At 54.1% G+C, this 16,431-nt stretch overlaps 1 protein-coding gene across 1 annotated transcript in view; it reads right to left on the bottom strand.

Annotated features, from left to right (window-relative positions):
- Nucleotides 1-12,038: 12,038 nt before the first annotated feature.
- LOC142254402 (lon protease homolog 2, peroxisomal-like) overlaps nucleotides 12,039-16,431 on the bottom strand; it is a 25,573-nt gene continuing 21,180 nt past the window's right edge. Inside the window, exon 7 of the mRNA XM_075325443.1 lies at nucleotides 12,039-12,052. Within this exon, the coding sequence (XP_075181558.1) occupies nucleotides 12,039-12,052 (14 nt within the window). The remainder of the gene's footprint in view (nucleotides 12,053-16,431) is intronic.

The following is a 16,431-nucleotide window of genomic DNA, read 5'->3' as shown; positions in this document are numbered from 1 at the left end:
ACACGCACAGCTCTGCTACATCCTACAGACACAGCTCTGCTACATTCTACAGGCACATCTCTGCTACATCCTACACGCACAGCTCTGCTACATCCTACACGCACAGCTCTGCTACATCCTACAGGCACAGCTCTGCTACATCCTACAGGCACATCTCTGCTACATCCTACACGCACAGCTCTGCTACATCCTACAGACACAGCTCTGCTACATCCTACAGGCACAGCTCTGCTACATCCTACAGGCACATCTCTGCTACATCCTACACGCACAGCTCTGCTACATCCTACAGGCACAGCTCTGCTACATCCTACAGTCACATCTCTGATACATCCTACATGCACAGCTCTGCTACATCCTACAGGCACAGCTCTGCTACATCCTACAGTCACATCTCTGATACATTCTACAGACACAGCTCTGCTACATCCTACAGGCACATCTCTGCTACGTCCCACAGGCACATCTCTGCTACATCCTACAGGCACATCTCTGCTACATCCTACACGCACAGCTCTGCTACATCCTACAGACACAGCTCTGCTACATCCTACAGTCACATCTCTGCTACGTCCCACAGGCACATCTCTGCTACATCCTACACGCACAGCTCTGCTACATCCTACAGTCACATCTCTGCTACATCCTACAGGCACAGCTCTGATACATCCTACAGGCACAGCTCTGCTACATCCTACAGGCACATCTCTGCTACGTCCCACAGGCACATCTCCCTGTTATCCATGATGAAGGCACTGTGCACACATCGCTTTTTTGTACACACAACAGTATCTTGGATGATGTCCACGTTCATGTCGTGCGGCCACGACTCCAGGAACCGCCATTCCTGGTCAGGTCTGGAAGCTCCGCTCTACAAATAGGCCTCAAATCCAGAAAAACCGGCTGTTGTAACCTGCCAGCGCTCTGGAAATAACTCCGCCACTTTAATTCTGTGGACATTCCGGATTTTCAGAGGTGGCGCGTGTCCTCCTGTAAATAAGGGTGTGGAATATGAGGAAGGGATCAGGACTCTCCAACCAGGGAAACTACAACTCCCAGCATGCCCTGATAGCTGGAGAGACGCAGATTAGAGACCACTACTGCATATAATAGAGAAACATTGCTTAAAGGGGAACTCCATTCCAAAATCATTGTTTTCTATCTTTCAAGCCATATATATATAATTTAATTTTAGCATACATTTTTGGTGTGTTACCATTTTTACCATCATTGCGACATCTGCTCCCCCCAACAAAAAAACCCTCAAAACTAATTTCCGAGCTTCCACTACCAACTAAAGAGTAAAAATCAGACACCACTTGGTTGGTTTTTTTTCACGGACTCACTTGAATGGGTAATTTTGGTCCATAATTTGGATCAAAATTGGACGTGTTGTTTTTTTTCATGGACGATCGATTGACCAAAAACCCCCCAAACATGTGAAGAGCCCCAAAAAGTATGTCTATGAAAAACGTACATAAAATATAGACAAACTGCTATTCTGCACTTAAAAAAAGAAATTGCAAATTTTTAGCTGCATTAGAAAACAAGTAGGAACAACACGTAGGGAAAGCAAGTAGGAAAATCAAGTAATCAAGTAGGGAAAGAAGTAGGAAAGCAAGTAGGAAAAGCAAGTAGGGAAAGCAAGTAGGGAAAGCAAGTAGGAAAATCAAGTAATCAAGTAGAGAAAGAAGTAGGAAAGCAAGTAGGAAAAGCAAGTAGGGAAAGCAAGTAGGGAAAGCAAGTAGGAAAAGAAAGTAGGGAAAGCAAGTAGGGAAAGCAAGTAGGTAAAGCAAGTAGGAAAAGAAAATAGGAAAAGCAAGTAGGGAAAGGCAATTAAGAAAGCAAGTACGGAAAGCAAATAGGGAAAGGCAAGTATGGAAAGCAAGTAGGAAAAGCAAGTATGGAAAGCAAATAGGGAAAGGCAAGTAGGGAAAGCAAGTAGGAAAAGCAAGTAGGGAAGGCAAGTAGGGAAAGGGAAATAGGAAAAGCAAGTAGAAAAAGCAAGTAGGAAAACAAGCAGGAAAAGCAAGTAGGGAAGGCAAGTAGGGAAAGCAAGTAGGAAAAGCAAGTAGGGAAAGCAAGTAGGGAAAGCAAGTGGGGAAAGGGAAATAGGAAAAGCAATTAGGGAAAGCAAGTAGAGAAAGGCAAGTAAGAAAAGCAAGTAGGGAAAGCAAATAGGGAAAGGCAAGTAGGGAAAGCAAGCAGGAAAAGCAAGTAGGAAAAGCAAGTAGGGAAAGCAAGTAGGAAAAGCAAGTAGGGAAGGCAAGTAGGGAAAGCAAGTAGGGAAAGGGAAATAGGAAAAGCAAGTAGAAAAAGCAAGTAGGAAAGCAAGCAGGAAAAGCAAGTAGGGAAGGCAAGTAGGGAAAGCAAGTAGGACAAGCAAGTAGGGAAAGCAAGTAGGGAAAGCAAGTAGGGAAAGCAAGTGGGGAAAGGGAAATAGGAAAAGCAATTAGGGAAAGCAAGTAGGGAAAGCAAGCAGGAAAAGCAAGTAGGGAAGGCAAGTAAGGAAAGCAAGTAGTAAAAGCAAGTAGGAAAAGCAAGTAGGAAAAGCAAGTAGGAAAAGTAAGTAGGGAAAGCAAGTAGGAAAAGCAAGTAGGGAAGGCAAGTAGGGAAAGCAAGTAGGGAAAGCAAGTAGAGAAAACAATTAGGAAAAGCAAGTAGGAAAAGCAAGTAGGAAAAGCAAGTAGGGAAAGCAAGTAGGAAAAGCAAGTAGGAAAAGCAAGTTGACAAAGCAAGTAGGGAAAGGAAATATGGAAAGCAAGTAGGGAAAGCAAGTAAAGCCAATAGGAAATGTAAGTATGGAAAGCAAATAGGGAAAGCCAGTAGGAAAAGCAAGTAGGAAAAGCAGGTAGGAAAAGTAAGTAGGAAAAGCAGGTAGGGAAAGCAAGTAGGAAAAGCAAGTAGGAAAAGCAAGTAGGAAAAGCAAGTAGGGAAAGCAAGTAGGGAAAGCAAGTAGGGAAAAATGCACAAGAAAAATGCACAGTGGGCAGCTACTTTTACAAAATCCACTTTGCCTGAACTAATAAATACAGATTTTTTTTTTGCAAAAAATGCAGCAGAGAAAACACAATGTTTATGTTACTTGCCTGGAAAAAAAGCATTTTTTAATTCCCACCAGATTTTTTAAAAGTTTTTTATGAATGTGTTGCAAAGTCCACCAACAAAAGCACAAAGACGAGAGAAATGGAGATCGTGGCTTGACTTAGAAGGATGACCTGGATCGCTCGTCAACACATTTTTTGGAAAGGTCCGTTAGTATTCTGCTGAGACGTACTGCATGAACCACTGGCAGTATATGTCCAGCACCAGCTGTATGACTGTCGGGCAGCGGCTGTATGATTGTGTCCAGCACCGGCTGTATGACTATGTCCAGCACCGGCTGTATGACTGTTGGGCAGCGGCTGTATGATTGTGTCCAGCACCGGCTGTATGATTATGTCCAGCACCCGGTGTATGATTGTGTCCGGCACCGGCTGTATGACTGTTGGCCAGAGGCTGTATGATTGTGTCCAGCACCGGCTGTATGATTATGTCCAGCACCCGGTGTATGATTGTGTCCGGCACCGGGTGTATGATTGTGTCCTTCACCGGCTGTATGACTGTGTCCAGCACCGGCTGTATGGTTGTGTCCAGCACCGGCTGTTTGATTGTGTCCGGCATCGGCTGTATGATTGTGTCCAGAACCGGCTGAATGATTGTGTCCAGCACCGGCTGTATGATTGTGTTCAGCACCCGGTGTATGATTGTGTCCGGCACCAGGTGTAAGATTGTGTCCAGCACTGGCTGTATGATTGTGTCCAGCACTGGCTGTATGATTGTGTCCAGCATCGGCTGTATGATTGTGTTCAGCACCCGGTGTATGATTGTGTCGGGCAGCGGCTGTATGATTCTGTCCAGCACCCGGTGTATCATTGTGTCCGGCACCGGGTGTATGATTGTGTCCAGCACCGGGTGTATGATTGTGTCCAGCACTGGCTGTATGATTGTGTCCAGCACCGGGTGCGGGTGTATGATTGTGTCCGGCACCGGGTGTATGATTGTGTCCAGCACCGGGTCTATGATTGTGTCCAGCACCGGCTGTATGACTGTATCCAGCACCAGGTGTATGATTGTGTCCAGCACCGGGTGTATGATTGTGTCCAGCACCGGCTGTATGATTGTGTCCGGCACCGGCTGTATGATTATGTCCGGCACCGGCTGTATGATTGTGTCCGGCACCGGCTGTATGATTGTGTTCAGCACCCGGTGTATGATTGTGTCGGGCAGCGGCTGTATGATTGTTTCCAGCACCCGGTGTATCATTGTGTCCGGCACCGGGTGTATGATTGTGTCCAGCACCGGGTGTATGATTGTGTCCAGCACTGGCTGTATGATTGTGTCCAGCACCGGGTGCGGGTGTATGATTGTGTCCGGCACCGGGTGTATGATTGTGTCCAGCACCGGGTGTATGATTGTGTCCAGCATCGGCTGTATGACTGTATCCAGCACCAGGTGTATGATTGTGTCCAGCACCGGGTGTATGATTGTGTCCAGCACTGGCTGTATGATTGTGTCCAGCACCGGGTGCGGGTGTATGATTGTATCCGGCATCGGGTGTGGGTGTATGATTGTGTCCGGCACCGGCTGTATGATTGTGTCCGGCAGCGGGTGTATGATTGTGTCCAGCATCGGGTGTATGATTGTGTCCAGCACCGGGTGTATGATTGTGTCCCGCACCGGGTGTATAATTGTGTCCAGCACCGGCTGTATGACTGTGTCCAGCACCGGCTGTATGATTGTGTCCAGCACCAGCTGTATGATTGTGTCCAGCACCGGCTTTATGATTGTGTCCAGCACCAGCTGTATGATTATGTCCAGCACCGAGTGTATGACTGTGTCCAGCACCGGCTGTATGATTGTGTCCGGCACCAGGTGTATGATTGTGTCCAGCACCGGCTGTATGATTGTGTCCGGCAGCGGGTGTATGATTGTGTCCAGCATCGGGTGTATGATTGTGTCCAGCACCGGGTGTATGATTGTGTCCCGCACCGGGTGTATAATTGTGTCCAGCACCGGCTGTATGACTGTGTCCAGCACCGGCTGTATGATTGTGTCCAGCACCAGCTGTATGATTGTGTCCAGCACCGGCTTTATGATTGTGTCCAGCACCAGCTGTATGATTATGTCCAGCACCGAGTGTATGACTGTGTCCAGCACCGGCTGTATGATTGTGTCCGGCACCAGGTGTATGATTATGTCCAGCACTTGGTGTATGACTGTGTCCAGCACCGGCTGTATGATTGTGTCCGGCACTCGGTGTCTGATTGTGTCCCGCACTGGGTGTATGATTGTGTCCAGCACCGGGTGTATGATTGTGTCCGGCACCGGCTGTATGATTGTGTCCGGCACCGGCTGTATGATTGTGTCAGGCACCAGCTGTATGATTATGTCCGGCACCGGCTGTATGATTATGTCTGGCACTGGCTGTATGATTGTGTCCGGCACTGGCTGTATGATTGTGTCCGGCACCGGCTGTATGATTGTGTCTGGCACCAGCTGTATGATTGTGTCCCGCACTGGCTCTATGACTATGTCCAGTACCGGCTGTATGATTGTGTCCAACACGGGGTGTATGATTGTGTCCAGCATCGGCTGTATGATTATGTCCGGCACTGGCTATATGATTGTGTCCGGCACCGGCTGTATGATTGTGTCCGGCACCGGCTGTATGATTGTGTCCAGCACCAGCTGTATGGTTGTGTCAGGCACCCTCTGTATGATTGTGTCCAGCACCGGCTGTATGATTGTGTCCGGCACCGGCTGTATGATTGTGTCCGGCACCGGCTGTATGATTATGTCCGGCAACGGCTGTATGATTATGTCTGGCACCGGCTGTATGATTGTGTCCGGCACCGGCTGTATGATTGTGTCTGGCACCAGCTGTATGATTGTGTCCCGCACTGGCTGTATGACTGGGTCCAGTACCGGCTGTATGATTGTTTCCAACACCGGGTGTATGATTGTGTCCAGCATCGGCTGTATGATTGTGTCCGGCAACGGCTGTATGATTATGTCCGGCACTGGCTATATGATTGTGTCCGGCACTGGCTGTATGATTATGTCCGGCACTGGCTATATGATTGTGTCCGGCACCGGCTGTATGATTGTGTCCGGCACCGGCTGTATGATTGTGTCCAGCACCAGCTGTATGGTTGTGTCAGGCACCCTCTGTATGATTGTGTCCAGCACCGGGTGTATGATTGTGTCCGGCACCCTCTGTATGATTGTGTCCGGCACCAGGTGTATGATTGTGTCCAGCACTGGCTGTATGACAGTGTCCGGCACTGGCTGTATGATTGTGTCCAGCACTGGCTGTATGATTGTGTCCCTCACCGGCTGTATGATTGTGTCAGGCACCGGCTGTATGATTGTGTCAGGCACCCTCTGTATGATTGTGTCCAGCACTGGTGGTATGACTGTGTCCAGCACCGGCTGTATGATTGTGTCAGGCACCGGCTGTATGATTGTGTCCAGCACTGGCGGTATGACTGTGTCCAGCACCGGCTGTATGATTGTGTCCAGCACCAGCTGTATGATTGTGTCCAGCACTGGCTGTATGATTGTGTCCGGCACTGGCTGTATGATTGTGTCCAGCACCGGGTGTATGACTGTGTCCAGCACCGGGTGTATGACTGTGTCCAGCACCGGGTGTATGATTGTGTCAGGCACTGGCTGTATGATTGTGTCCGGCACCGGGTGTATGATTGTGTCCAGCACTGGCTGTATGACTGTGTCCGGCACTGGCTGTATGATTGTGTCCAGCACCAGGTGTATGATTGTGTCCAGCACCAGGTGTATGATTGTGTCCAGCATCGGCTGTATGATTGTGTTTAGCACCAGGTGTATGATTGTGTCCAGCACTGGCTGTATGAGTGTGTCTAGCACCAGGTGTATGATTGTGTCCAGCACTGGCTGTATGATTGTGTCCAGCATCGGCTGTATGATTGTGTCCGGCACCGGCTATATGATTATGTCCAGCACCAGGTGTATGATTGTGTCCAGCACTGGCTGTATGACTGTGTCCAGCACTGGCTGTATGATTGTGTCCGGCACTGGCTGTATGATTGTGTACAGCACCGGGTGTATGACTGTGTCCAGCACCGGGTGTATGACTGTGTCCAGCACCGGGTGTATGATTGTGTCAGGCACTGGCTGTATGATTGTGTCCGGCACCGGCTGTATGACTGTGTCCGGCACTGGCTGTATGATTGTGTCCAGCACCAGGTGTTTGATTGTGTCCAGCACCAGGTGTATGATTGTGTCCAGCACTGGCTGTATGATTGTTTCCAGCACCGGCTGTATGATTGTGTCCAGCACCAGGTGTATGATTGTGTCCAGCACTGGCTGTATGATTGTGTCCAGCACCGGCTATATGATTGTGTCCAGCACCGGGTGTATGATTGTGTCCAGCACTGGCTGTATGATTGTGTCCCTCACCGGCTATATGATTGTGTCAGGCACCGGCTGTATGATTGTGTCCAGCACTGGCTGTATGATTGTGTCCGGCAGCGGCTGTATCATTGTGTTCAGCATCGGGTGCGAGTGTATGATTGTGTCCAGCACCGACTGTATGATTGTGTCCGGCACCGGCTGTATGATTGTGTCCAGCACCGGCTGTATGATTGTGGCCAGCACCGGGTGTATGATTGTGTCCAGCACCGGGTGTCTGATTGTGTGCAGCACCGGGTGTATGATTGTGTCCAGCACTGGCTGTATGATTGTGTCCCTCACCGGCTGTATGATTGTGTCAGGCACCGGCTGTATGATTGTGTCCAGCACTGTCTGTATGATTGTGTCCGGCACCGGCTGTATGATTGTGTCCAGCACTGGCTGTATGATTGTGTCTGGCAGCGGCTGTATCATTGTGTCCAGCATCGGGTGCGAGTGTATGATTGTGTCCAGCACCGACTGTATGATTGTGTCCGGCACCGGCTGTATGATTATGTCCGGCACCGACTGTATGATTGTGTCCAACATCGGCTGTATGATTGTGTCCGGCACCGGCTGTATGATTGTGTCCGGCACCGACTGTATGATTGTGTCCAGCACCGGCTGTATGATTGTGTCCGGCACCGGCTGTATGATTGTGTCCGGCAGCGGCTGTATAATTGTGTCCAGCACCGGCTGTATGATTGTGTCCGGCACCGGCTGTATGATTATGTCCAGCACCAGGTGTATGATTGTGTCCAGCACTGGCTGTATGATTGTGTCCGGCACTGGCTGTATGATTGTGTACAGCACCGGGTGTATGACTGTGTCCAGCACCGGGTGTATGACTGTGTCCAGCACCGGGTGTATGATTGTGTCAGGCACTGGCTGTATGATTGTGTCCGGCACCGGCTGTATGACTGTGTCCGGCAGTGGCTGTATGATTGTGTCCAGCACCAGGTGTTTGATTGTGTCCAGCACCAGGTGTATGATTGTGTCCAGCACCGGCTGTATGATTGTGTCCAGCACCAGGTGTATGATTGTGTCCAGCACTGGCTGTATGATTGTGTCCAGCACCGGCTGTATGATTGTGTCCAGCACCGGGTGTATGATTGTGTCCAGCACTGGCTGTATGATTGTGTCCCTCACCGGCTATATGATTGTGTCAGGCACCGGCTTTATGATTGTGTCCAGCACTGGCTGTATGATTGTGTCCGGCAGCGGCTGTATCATTGTGTCCAGCATCGGGTGCGAGTGTATGATTGTGTCCAGCACCGACTGTATGATTGTGTCCGGCACCGGCTGTATGATTGTGTCCAGCACCGGCTGTATGATTGTGGCCAGCACCGGGTGCATGATTGTGTCCAGCACCGGGTGTATGATTGTGTGCAGCACCGGGTGTATGATTGTGTCCAGCACTGGCTGTATGATTGTGTCCCTCACCGGCTGTATGATTGTGTCAGGCACCGGCTGTATGATTGTGTCCAGCACTGTCTGTATGATTGTGTCCAGCACTGGCTGTATGATTGTGTCCAGCACTGGCTGTATGATTGTGTCCGGCACCGGCTGTATGATTGTGTCCAGCACTGGCTGTATGATTGTGTCTGGCAGCGGCTGTATCATTGTGTCCAGCATCGGGTGCGAGTGTATGATTGTGTCCAGCACCGACTGTATGATTGTGTCCGGCACCGGCTGTATGATTATGTCCGGCACCGACTGTATGATTGTGTCCAACATCGGCTGTATGATTGTGTCCGGCACCGGCTGTATGATTGTGTCCGGCACCGACTGTATGATTGTGTCCAGCACCGGCTGTATGATTGTGTCCGGCACCGGCTGTATGATTGTGTCCGGCACCGGCTGTATAATTGTGTCCAGCACCGACTGTATGATTGTGTCCGGCACCGACTATGATTGTGTCCAGCACCGGCTGTATGATTGTGTCCAGCACTGGCTGTATGATTGTGTCCCTCACCGGCTGTATGATTGTGTCCGGCACCGGCTGTATGATTGTGTCCAGCACTGTCTGTATGATTGTGTCCGGCACCGGCTGTATGATTGTGTCCAGCACTGGCTGTATGATTGTGTCTGGCAGCGGTTGTATCATTGTGTCCAGCATCGGGTGCAAGTGTATGATTGTGTCCAGCACCGACTGTATGATTGTGTCCGGCACCGGCTGTATCATTATGTCCGGCACCGACTGTATGATTGTGTCCAGCACTGGCTGTATGATTGTGTCCGGCACCGGCTGTATGATTGTGTCCGGCACCGGCTGTATGATTGTGTCCAGCACCGGCTGTATGATTGTGTCCGGCACCGACTGTATGATTGTGTCCAGCACCGGCTGTATGAATGTGTCCGGCACCGGCTGTATGATTGTGTCCAGCACCGGCTGTATGATTGTGTCCGGCACTGGCTGTATGATTGTGTCCGGCACCGGCTGTATGATTATGTCCGGGCCCAGGACATCGGGAACAGGACATCGGACGCAGGACATCGGGTGCAGGACATCGGGCACAGGACATCAGACACAGGACATCGGGTACAGGACATCAGACACAGGTGCAGCCGGGACAGCTGAGGCAGACAGAATGACAGGTGCAGGCAGGTACGGACACTGGTGAAGGAACAGACAGCACAGACACAGCAGAGCAGAACTGGTAGCATGCAGGACTGGTGCTGGAGGCTGGGACACCAGAGCAGACAGACGGGACCAACACACAGCCCTCAGGGGAGGGAGCCTTAAATACCTGATGCCTCCCAACAATAGGCTGGGGACACCTTAGTGTGACGCCCTGGACTAGCTATGTAGTCATAGGTAGACCCCCTGCACAAACACCTGCCCCTAAAAAGGTATCAGCAGCCAACCCTAAGTCACCCCTCTCAGGTCTTGACGTTCACACCAGGGGGCGGAGCCAGGTGGTTGGCTACGCCCTCCGAGGAGTTCGGATAGCCTGAGGCGGGAAAACACAGAGAGACCCGTTAGGCAAGTGAAAAGGAGAGGAGGTGAAGTGGAGTAGAGAGGAGTAACGTCTGTCAGGGATCTGGGTAGGAGTCCGGATACCCTGTGGCCTGAAGGCAGATGGTGGTGGAGCCGGGAAGACAGTCGTTGGAACCGTCAGGGACCGAGACAGGGTAGTGGCCCGCCGGTACCGATCCGGGGAACCGAAAGGAAACCGGAGCACCAGGAGGGGTACTCAGACCCAGTACGAGGCACAGAAGCCACTGGACCGAGTCGAATTCACTGATTGGGGTCTGGACCTTAGGTTCTTTCCCACCCAAGTCCAGACTGTAGGCAACAGCCCAATGAGGGGGATAGAAAGCCACCGCCCAGGCACAGAGATCCCACGGGCCAGCGTCTGCGGGCAAACAGGCTCCCCCGACATCCACTAGCCAGGGAGCAGACTCCCGTCGCTGAAGCGAAGGAAGTCAGCATTCTACTGCAGAGGTGCAGGAGAAAGGCGGGGACCACCAACCTGAGTAAGTGGCAAAGCGCAGCCGGCTGCGGGCACCAACCACCATCCTTTTGGTTTAGTAGAGACTCCGGTGTATTTATAATAGTGAGTACAACAGTGCCCTCGGGCAGCGCATCGCACCGCACCATCCCGCCCGCACCTCACAACGACGGGCCCTGGGACCATCACACCCTGCCCACGGAGGGGTCAACACCAGGCTGCACAACACCGTCCCCGGGAGCCTAGTTAACGGCAGCGGTGGTCTCCACATTCACCACAACCCGTGGGTGGCGTCACAAACTTAACCCCCAAACAACCGCGGCCCCGGCCGTGAACCTCCCCACCGAACCCCACCCCTCACGTAGCGCAAGCATCCCTTCAGAGTGACGTGACCCCCGGGTCCGGGAGGAGCTCGAGCCACCCACCGACGAGCATGGATCCGAGCGGCTCAGCAGCCGGCCGAGCCCCGGGGAGGTACACATCGACCACAGAAATCAAGTGAACCTCCTGAAGTCTTAAGAGGAAGCCGAAGATCCAAGACATCGTAAGATCAAAGACATTGCGAGACTAAGAAGAGCCTGATCACATTGCGTCTGTTCCCTTCGGTCAAAAACTTCAGTTTTCAAGTGGAAGATGCTTCGGGAATCGGCTATTTCTGGCGTTTTCTCGGCATCTTGTAAGTGGGAGCGGATTTTATTTGTTTTCTGAAGAGCTTTGACATTTTTTTCGCCGGTGATTTTGGCTTCGCTTTTTTTTCATCGTTTTTTGCAACTTTTTATGAGCGTTTTTATGATGAAAATGTTTACAACAAAATGCTCAGAGAAATACGCACGGGCGTCTTCTGGGCGATTTTTAGCCTTCCCATTGTCTTCTATTGTATTGTATAAAGTGTCTTCTTAAAGAAAGGTCACTGAATTTAATCTCGTTGAACCTCGATTTATCAAGACCAGCGTTATGTGGAAAATTGATTAACATTTCTTCAGCGTTTTTTGTCTTTAGATCGGCATATTTCTGACATTTTTGAGAAAAATCCATTAAACAAGAATAAAACACAAAAATGTTTACAAAGCACTAGAAAAAAAGCAAAGTTCCAGAGCGATCCCTCCGGCATTTTTAGAAGCAGAAAGCTGAAAAAAAACCAAACCAAAGATGGATGTCATAAGGCAAAATGGTTGTGACGCTGTGCTCCTGCCGTGAACTCGTGACGCTGTGCTCCTGCCGTGAACTCGTGACGCTGTGCTCCTGCCGTGACGCCGTGCTCCTGCCGTGACGCTGTGCTCCTGCCGTGACGCTGTGCTCCTGCTGTGAACTCGTGACGCTGTGCTCCTGCCGTGACGCCGTGCTCCTGCCGTGACGCTGTGCTCCTGCCGTGACGCTGTGCTCCTGCCGTGACACTGTGCTCCTGCCGTGATGCCATGCTCCTGCTGTGACGCAGTGCTCCTGCCGTGACACTGTGCTCCTGCCGTGACGCTGTGCTCCTGCCGTGACACTGTGCTCCTGCCGTGACGCTGTGCTCCTGCCGTGATGCCATGCTCCTGCTGTGACGCAGTGCTCCTGCTGTGACACTGTGCTCCTGCTGTGACGCAGTGCTCCTGCCGTGACGCTGTGCTCCTGCCGTGACACTGTGCTCCTGCCATGACGCTGTGCTCCTGCTGTGACGCTGTGCTCCTGCCGTGACGCTGTGCTCCTGCTGTGACGCTGTGCTCCTGCTGTGACGCTGTGCTCCTGCTGTGAACTCGTGACACTGTGCTCCTGTTGTGACACTGTGCTCCTGCCGTGACGCCGTGCTCCTGCCGTGACGCTGTGCTCCTGCCGTGACACTGTGCTCCTGCCGTGATGCCATGCTCCTGCTGTGACGCAGTGCTCCTGCCGTGACACTGTGCTCCTGCCGTGACGCTGTGCTCCTGCCGTGACACTGTGCTCCTGCCGTGACGCTGTGCTCCTGCCGTGATGCCATGCTCCTGCTGTGACGCAGTGCTCCTGCTGTGACACTGTGCTCCTGCTGTGACGCAGTGCTCCTGCCGTGACGCTGTGCTCCTGCCGTGACACTGTGCTCCTGCCATGACGCTGTGCTCCTGCTGTGACGCTGTGCTCCTGCCGTGACGCTGTGCTCCTGCTGTGACGCTGTGCTCCTGCTGTGACGCTGTGCTCCTGCTGTGAACTCGTGACACTGTGCTCCTGTTGTGACACTGTGCTCCTGCCGTGACGCCGTGCTCCTGCCGTGACGCTGTGCTCCTGCCGTGACACTGTGCTCCTGCCGTGATGCCATGCTCCTGCTGTGACGCAGTGCTCCTGCCGTGACACTGTGCTCCTGCCGTGACGCTGTGCTCCTGCCGTGACACTGTGCTCCTGCCGTGACGCTGTGCTCCTGCCGTGATGCCATGCTCCTGCTGTGACGCAGTGCTCCTGCTGTGACACTGTGCTCCTGCTGTGACGCAGTGCTCCTGCCGTGACGCTGTGCTCCTGCCGTGACACTGTGCTCCTGCCATGACGCTGTGCTCCTGCTGTGACGCTGTGCTCCTGCCGTGACGCTGTGCTCCTGTTGTGACGCTGTGCTCCTGCCGTGACGCTGTGCTCCTACTGTGACACAGTGCTCCTGCCGTGACGCTGTGCTCCTGCTGTGACGCTGTGCTCCTGCCGTGACGCTGTGCTCCTACTGTGACACAGTGCTCCTGCCGTGACGCTATGCTCCTGCCGTGACACAGTGTTCCTGCTGTGACGCAGTGCTCCTGCCGTGACACTGTGCTCCTGCTGTGACACAGTGCTCCTGCCGTGACGCTGTGCTCCTGCTGTGACGCAGTGCTCCTGCCGTGACACTGTGCTCCTGCTGTGACACAGTGCTCCTGCCGTGACGCTGTGCTCCTGCTGTGACACAGTGCTCCTGCCGTGACGCTGTGCTCCTGCCGTGACGCTGTGCTCCTGCCGTGACACAGTGCTCCTGCCGTGACGCTGTGCTCCTGCTGTGACACAGTGCTCCTGCCGTGACGCTGTGCTCCTGCTGTGACACAGTGCTCCTGCCGTGACGCTGTGCTCCTGCCGTGACGCAGTGCTCCTGCCGTGATGCCATGCTCCTGCCGTGACGCTGGGCTCCTGCCGTGACGCTGTGTTCCTTCTGTGACGCTGTGCTCCTGCTGTAACGCCGTGCTCCTGCCGTGACGCTGTGTTCCTGCTGTGACGCTGTGCTCCTACCGTGACGCTGTGTTCCTGCTGTGACGCCGTGCTCCTGCCGTGACACTGTGCTCCTGCCGTAACGCCGTGCTCCTGCCGTGACACTGTGCTCCTGCCGTAACGCCGTGCTCCTGCTGTGACACTGTGTTTCTGCCGTGACGCTGTGCTCCTGCCGTGACACTGTGCTCCTGCCGTAACGCTGTGCTCCTGCCGTGACACTGTGCTCCTGCCGTAACGCCGTGCTCCTGCCGTGACACTGTGCTCCTGCCGTAACGCCGTGCTCCTGCTGTGACACTGTGTTTCTGCCGTGACGCTGTGCTCCTGCCGTGACACTGTGCTCCTGCCGTAACGCTGTGCTCCTGCCGTGACACTGTGCTCCTGCCGTGACACTGTGCTCCTGTCGTGACGCTGTGCTCCAGTCGTGACGCTGTGCTCCAGTCGTGACGCTATGCTCCTGTCGTGACGTCGAGCTCCTGCCGTGACGCCGTGCTCCTCCTGTGACGCTGTGCTCCTGCCGTGACGCCGTGCTCCTCCTGTGACGCTGTGCTCCTGTCGTGACGCTGTGCTCCTGCCGTGACGCTGTGCTCCTGTCGTGACGCCGTGCTCCTGCCGTGACGCCGTGCTCCTGCCGTGACGCCGTGCTCCTGCCGTGACGCCGTGCTCCTGTTGTGACGCTGTGCTCCTGTTGTGACGCCGTGCTCCTGTTGTGACGCCGTGCTCCTGTTGTGACACCGTGCTTCTGTTGTGACACCGTGCTCCTGCCGTGACGCTGTGCTCCTGTTGTGACGCTGTGCTCCTCCTGTGACGCTGTGCTCCTGCCGTGACGCTGTGCTCCTGTTGTGACGCCGTGCTCCTGTTGTGACGCCGTGCTCCTGTTGTGACGCAGTGCTCCTGTTGTGACGCCGTGCTCCTGTTGTGACGCCGTGCTCCTGTTGTGACGCTGTGCTCCTGCTGTGACGCCGTGCTCCTGTTGTGACGCTGTGCTCCTCCTGTGACGCTGTGCTCCTGCCGTGACGCCGTGCTCCTGTTGTGACGCAGTGCTCCTGCCGTGACGCCGTGCTCCTGTTGTGACGCTGTGCTCCTCCTGTGACGCTGTGCTCCTGCCGTGACGCTGTGCTCCTGTTGTGACGCTGTGCTCCTCCTGTGACGCTGTGCTCCTGCCGTGACGCCGTGCTCCTGTTGTGACGCCGTGCTCCTGTTGTGACGCCGTGCTCCTGTTGTGACGCCGTGCTCCTGTTGTGACGCCGTGCTTCTGTTGTGACGCCGTGCTCCTGTTGTGACGCCGTGCTCCTGTTGTGACGCAGTGCTCCTGTTGTGACGCCGTGCTCCTGTTGTGACGCCGTGCTCCTGTTGTGACGCTGTGCTCCTGCTGTGACGCCGTGCTCCTGTTGTGACGCTGTGCTCCTCCTGTGACGCTGTGCTCCTGCCGTGACGCCGTGCTCCTGTTGTGACGCCGTGCTCCTGCCGTGACGCCGTGCTCCTGTTGTGACGCTGTGCTCCTCCTGTGACGCTGTGCTCCTGCCGTGACGCTGTGCTCCTCCTGTGACGCTGTGCTCCTGCCGTGACGCCGTGCTCCTGTTGTGACGCCGTGCTCCTGTTGTGACGCCGTGCTCCTGTTGTGACGCCGTGCTTCTGTTGTGACGCCGTGCTCCTGTTGTGACGCCGTGCTCCTGTTGTGACGCCGTGCTCCTGTCGTGACGCCGTGCTCCTGTTGTGACGCCGTGCTCCTGCCGTGACGCCGTGCTCCTGTCGTGACGCCGTGCTCCTGTCGTGACGCCGTGCTCCTGTCGTGACGCCGTGCTCCTGTTGTGACGCTGTGCTCCTGTCGTGACGCTGTGCTCCTGTCGTGACGCTGTGCTCCTCCTGTGACGCCGTGCTCCTGCCGTGACGCCGTGCTCCTCCTGTGACGCCGTGCTCCTCCTGTGACGCCGTGCTCCTGTTGTGACGCTGTGCTCCTGTTGTGACGCTATGCTCCTGCCGTGACGCTGTGCTCCTGTTGTGACGCTGTGCTCCTGTTGTGACGCTGTGCTCCTGCCGTGACGCTGTGCTCCTGTTGTGACGCTGTGCTCCTGTTGTGACGCCGTGCTCCTGTTGTGACGCTGTGCTCCTGTTGTGACGCCGTGCTCCTGCCGTGACGCTGTGCTCCAGTCGTGACGCTGTGCTCCTGTTGTGACGCTGTGCTCCTGTTGTGACGCTGTGCTCCTGTTGTGACGCCGTGCTCCTGTTGTGACGCCGTGCTCCTGTTGTGACGCCGTGCTCCTGCCGTGACGCTGTGCTCCTGTCGTGACGCTGTGCTCCTGTTGTGACACTGTGCTCCTGCTGTGACGCTGTGCTCCTG

Source organism: Anomaloglossus baeobatrachus, chromosome 10, assembly GCF_048569485.1.
Source record: "Anomaloglossus baeobatrachus isolate aAnoBae1 chromosome 10, aAnoBae1.hap1, whole genome shotgun sequence".
Classification (NCBI taxonomy): Eukaryota; Metazoa; Chordata; class Amphibia; order Anura; family Aromobatidae; genus Anomaloglossus; species Anomaloglossus baeobatrachus.
Note: the sequence above shows the minus strand (reverse complement) of the source record. Positions and strands in the feature narration are given on the sequence as shown.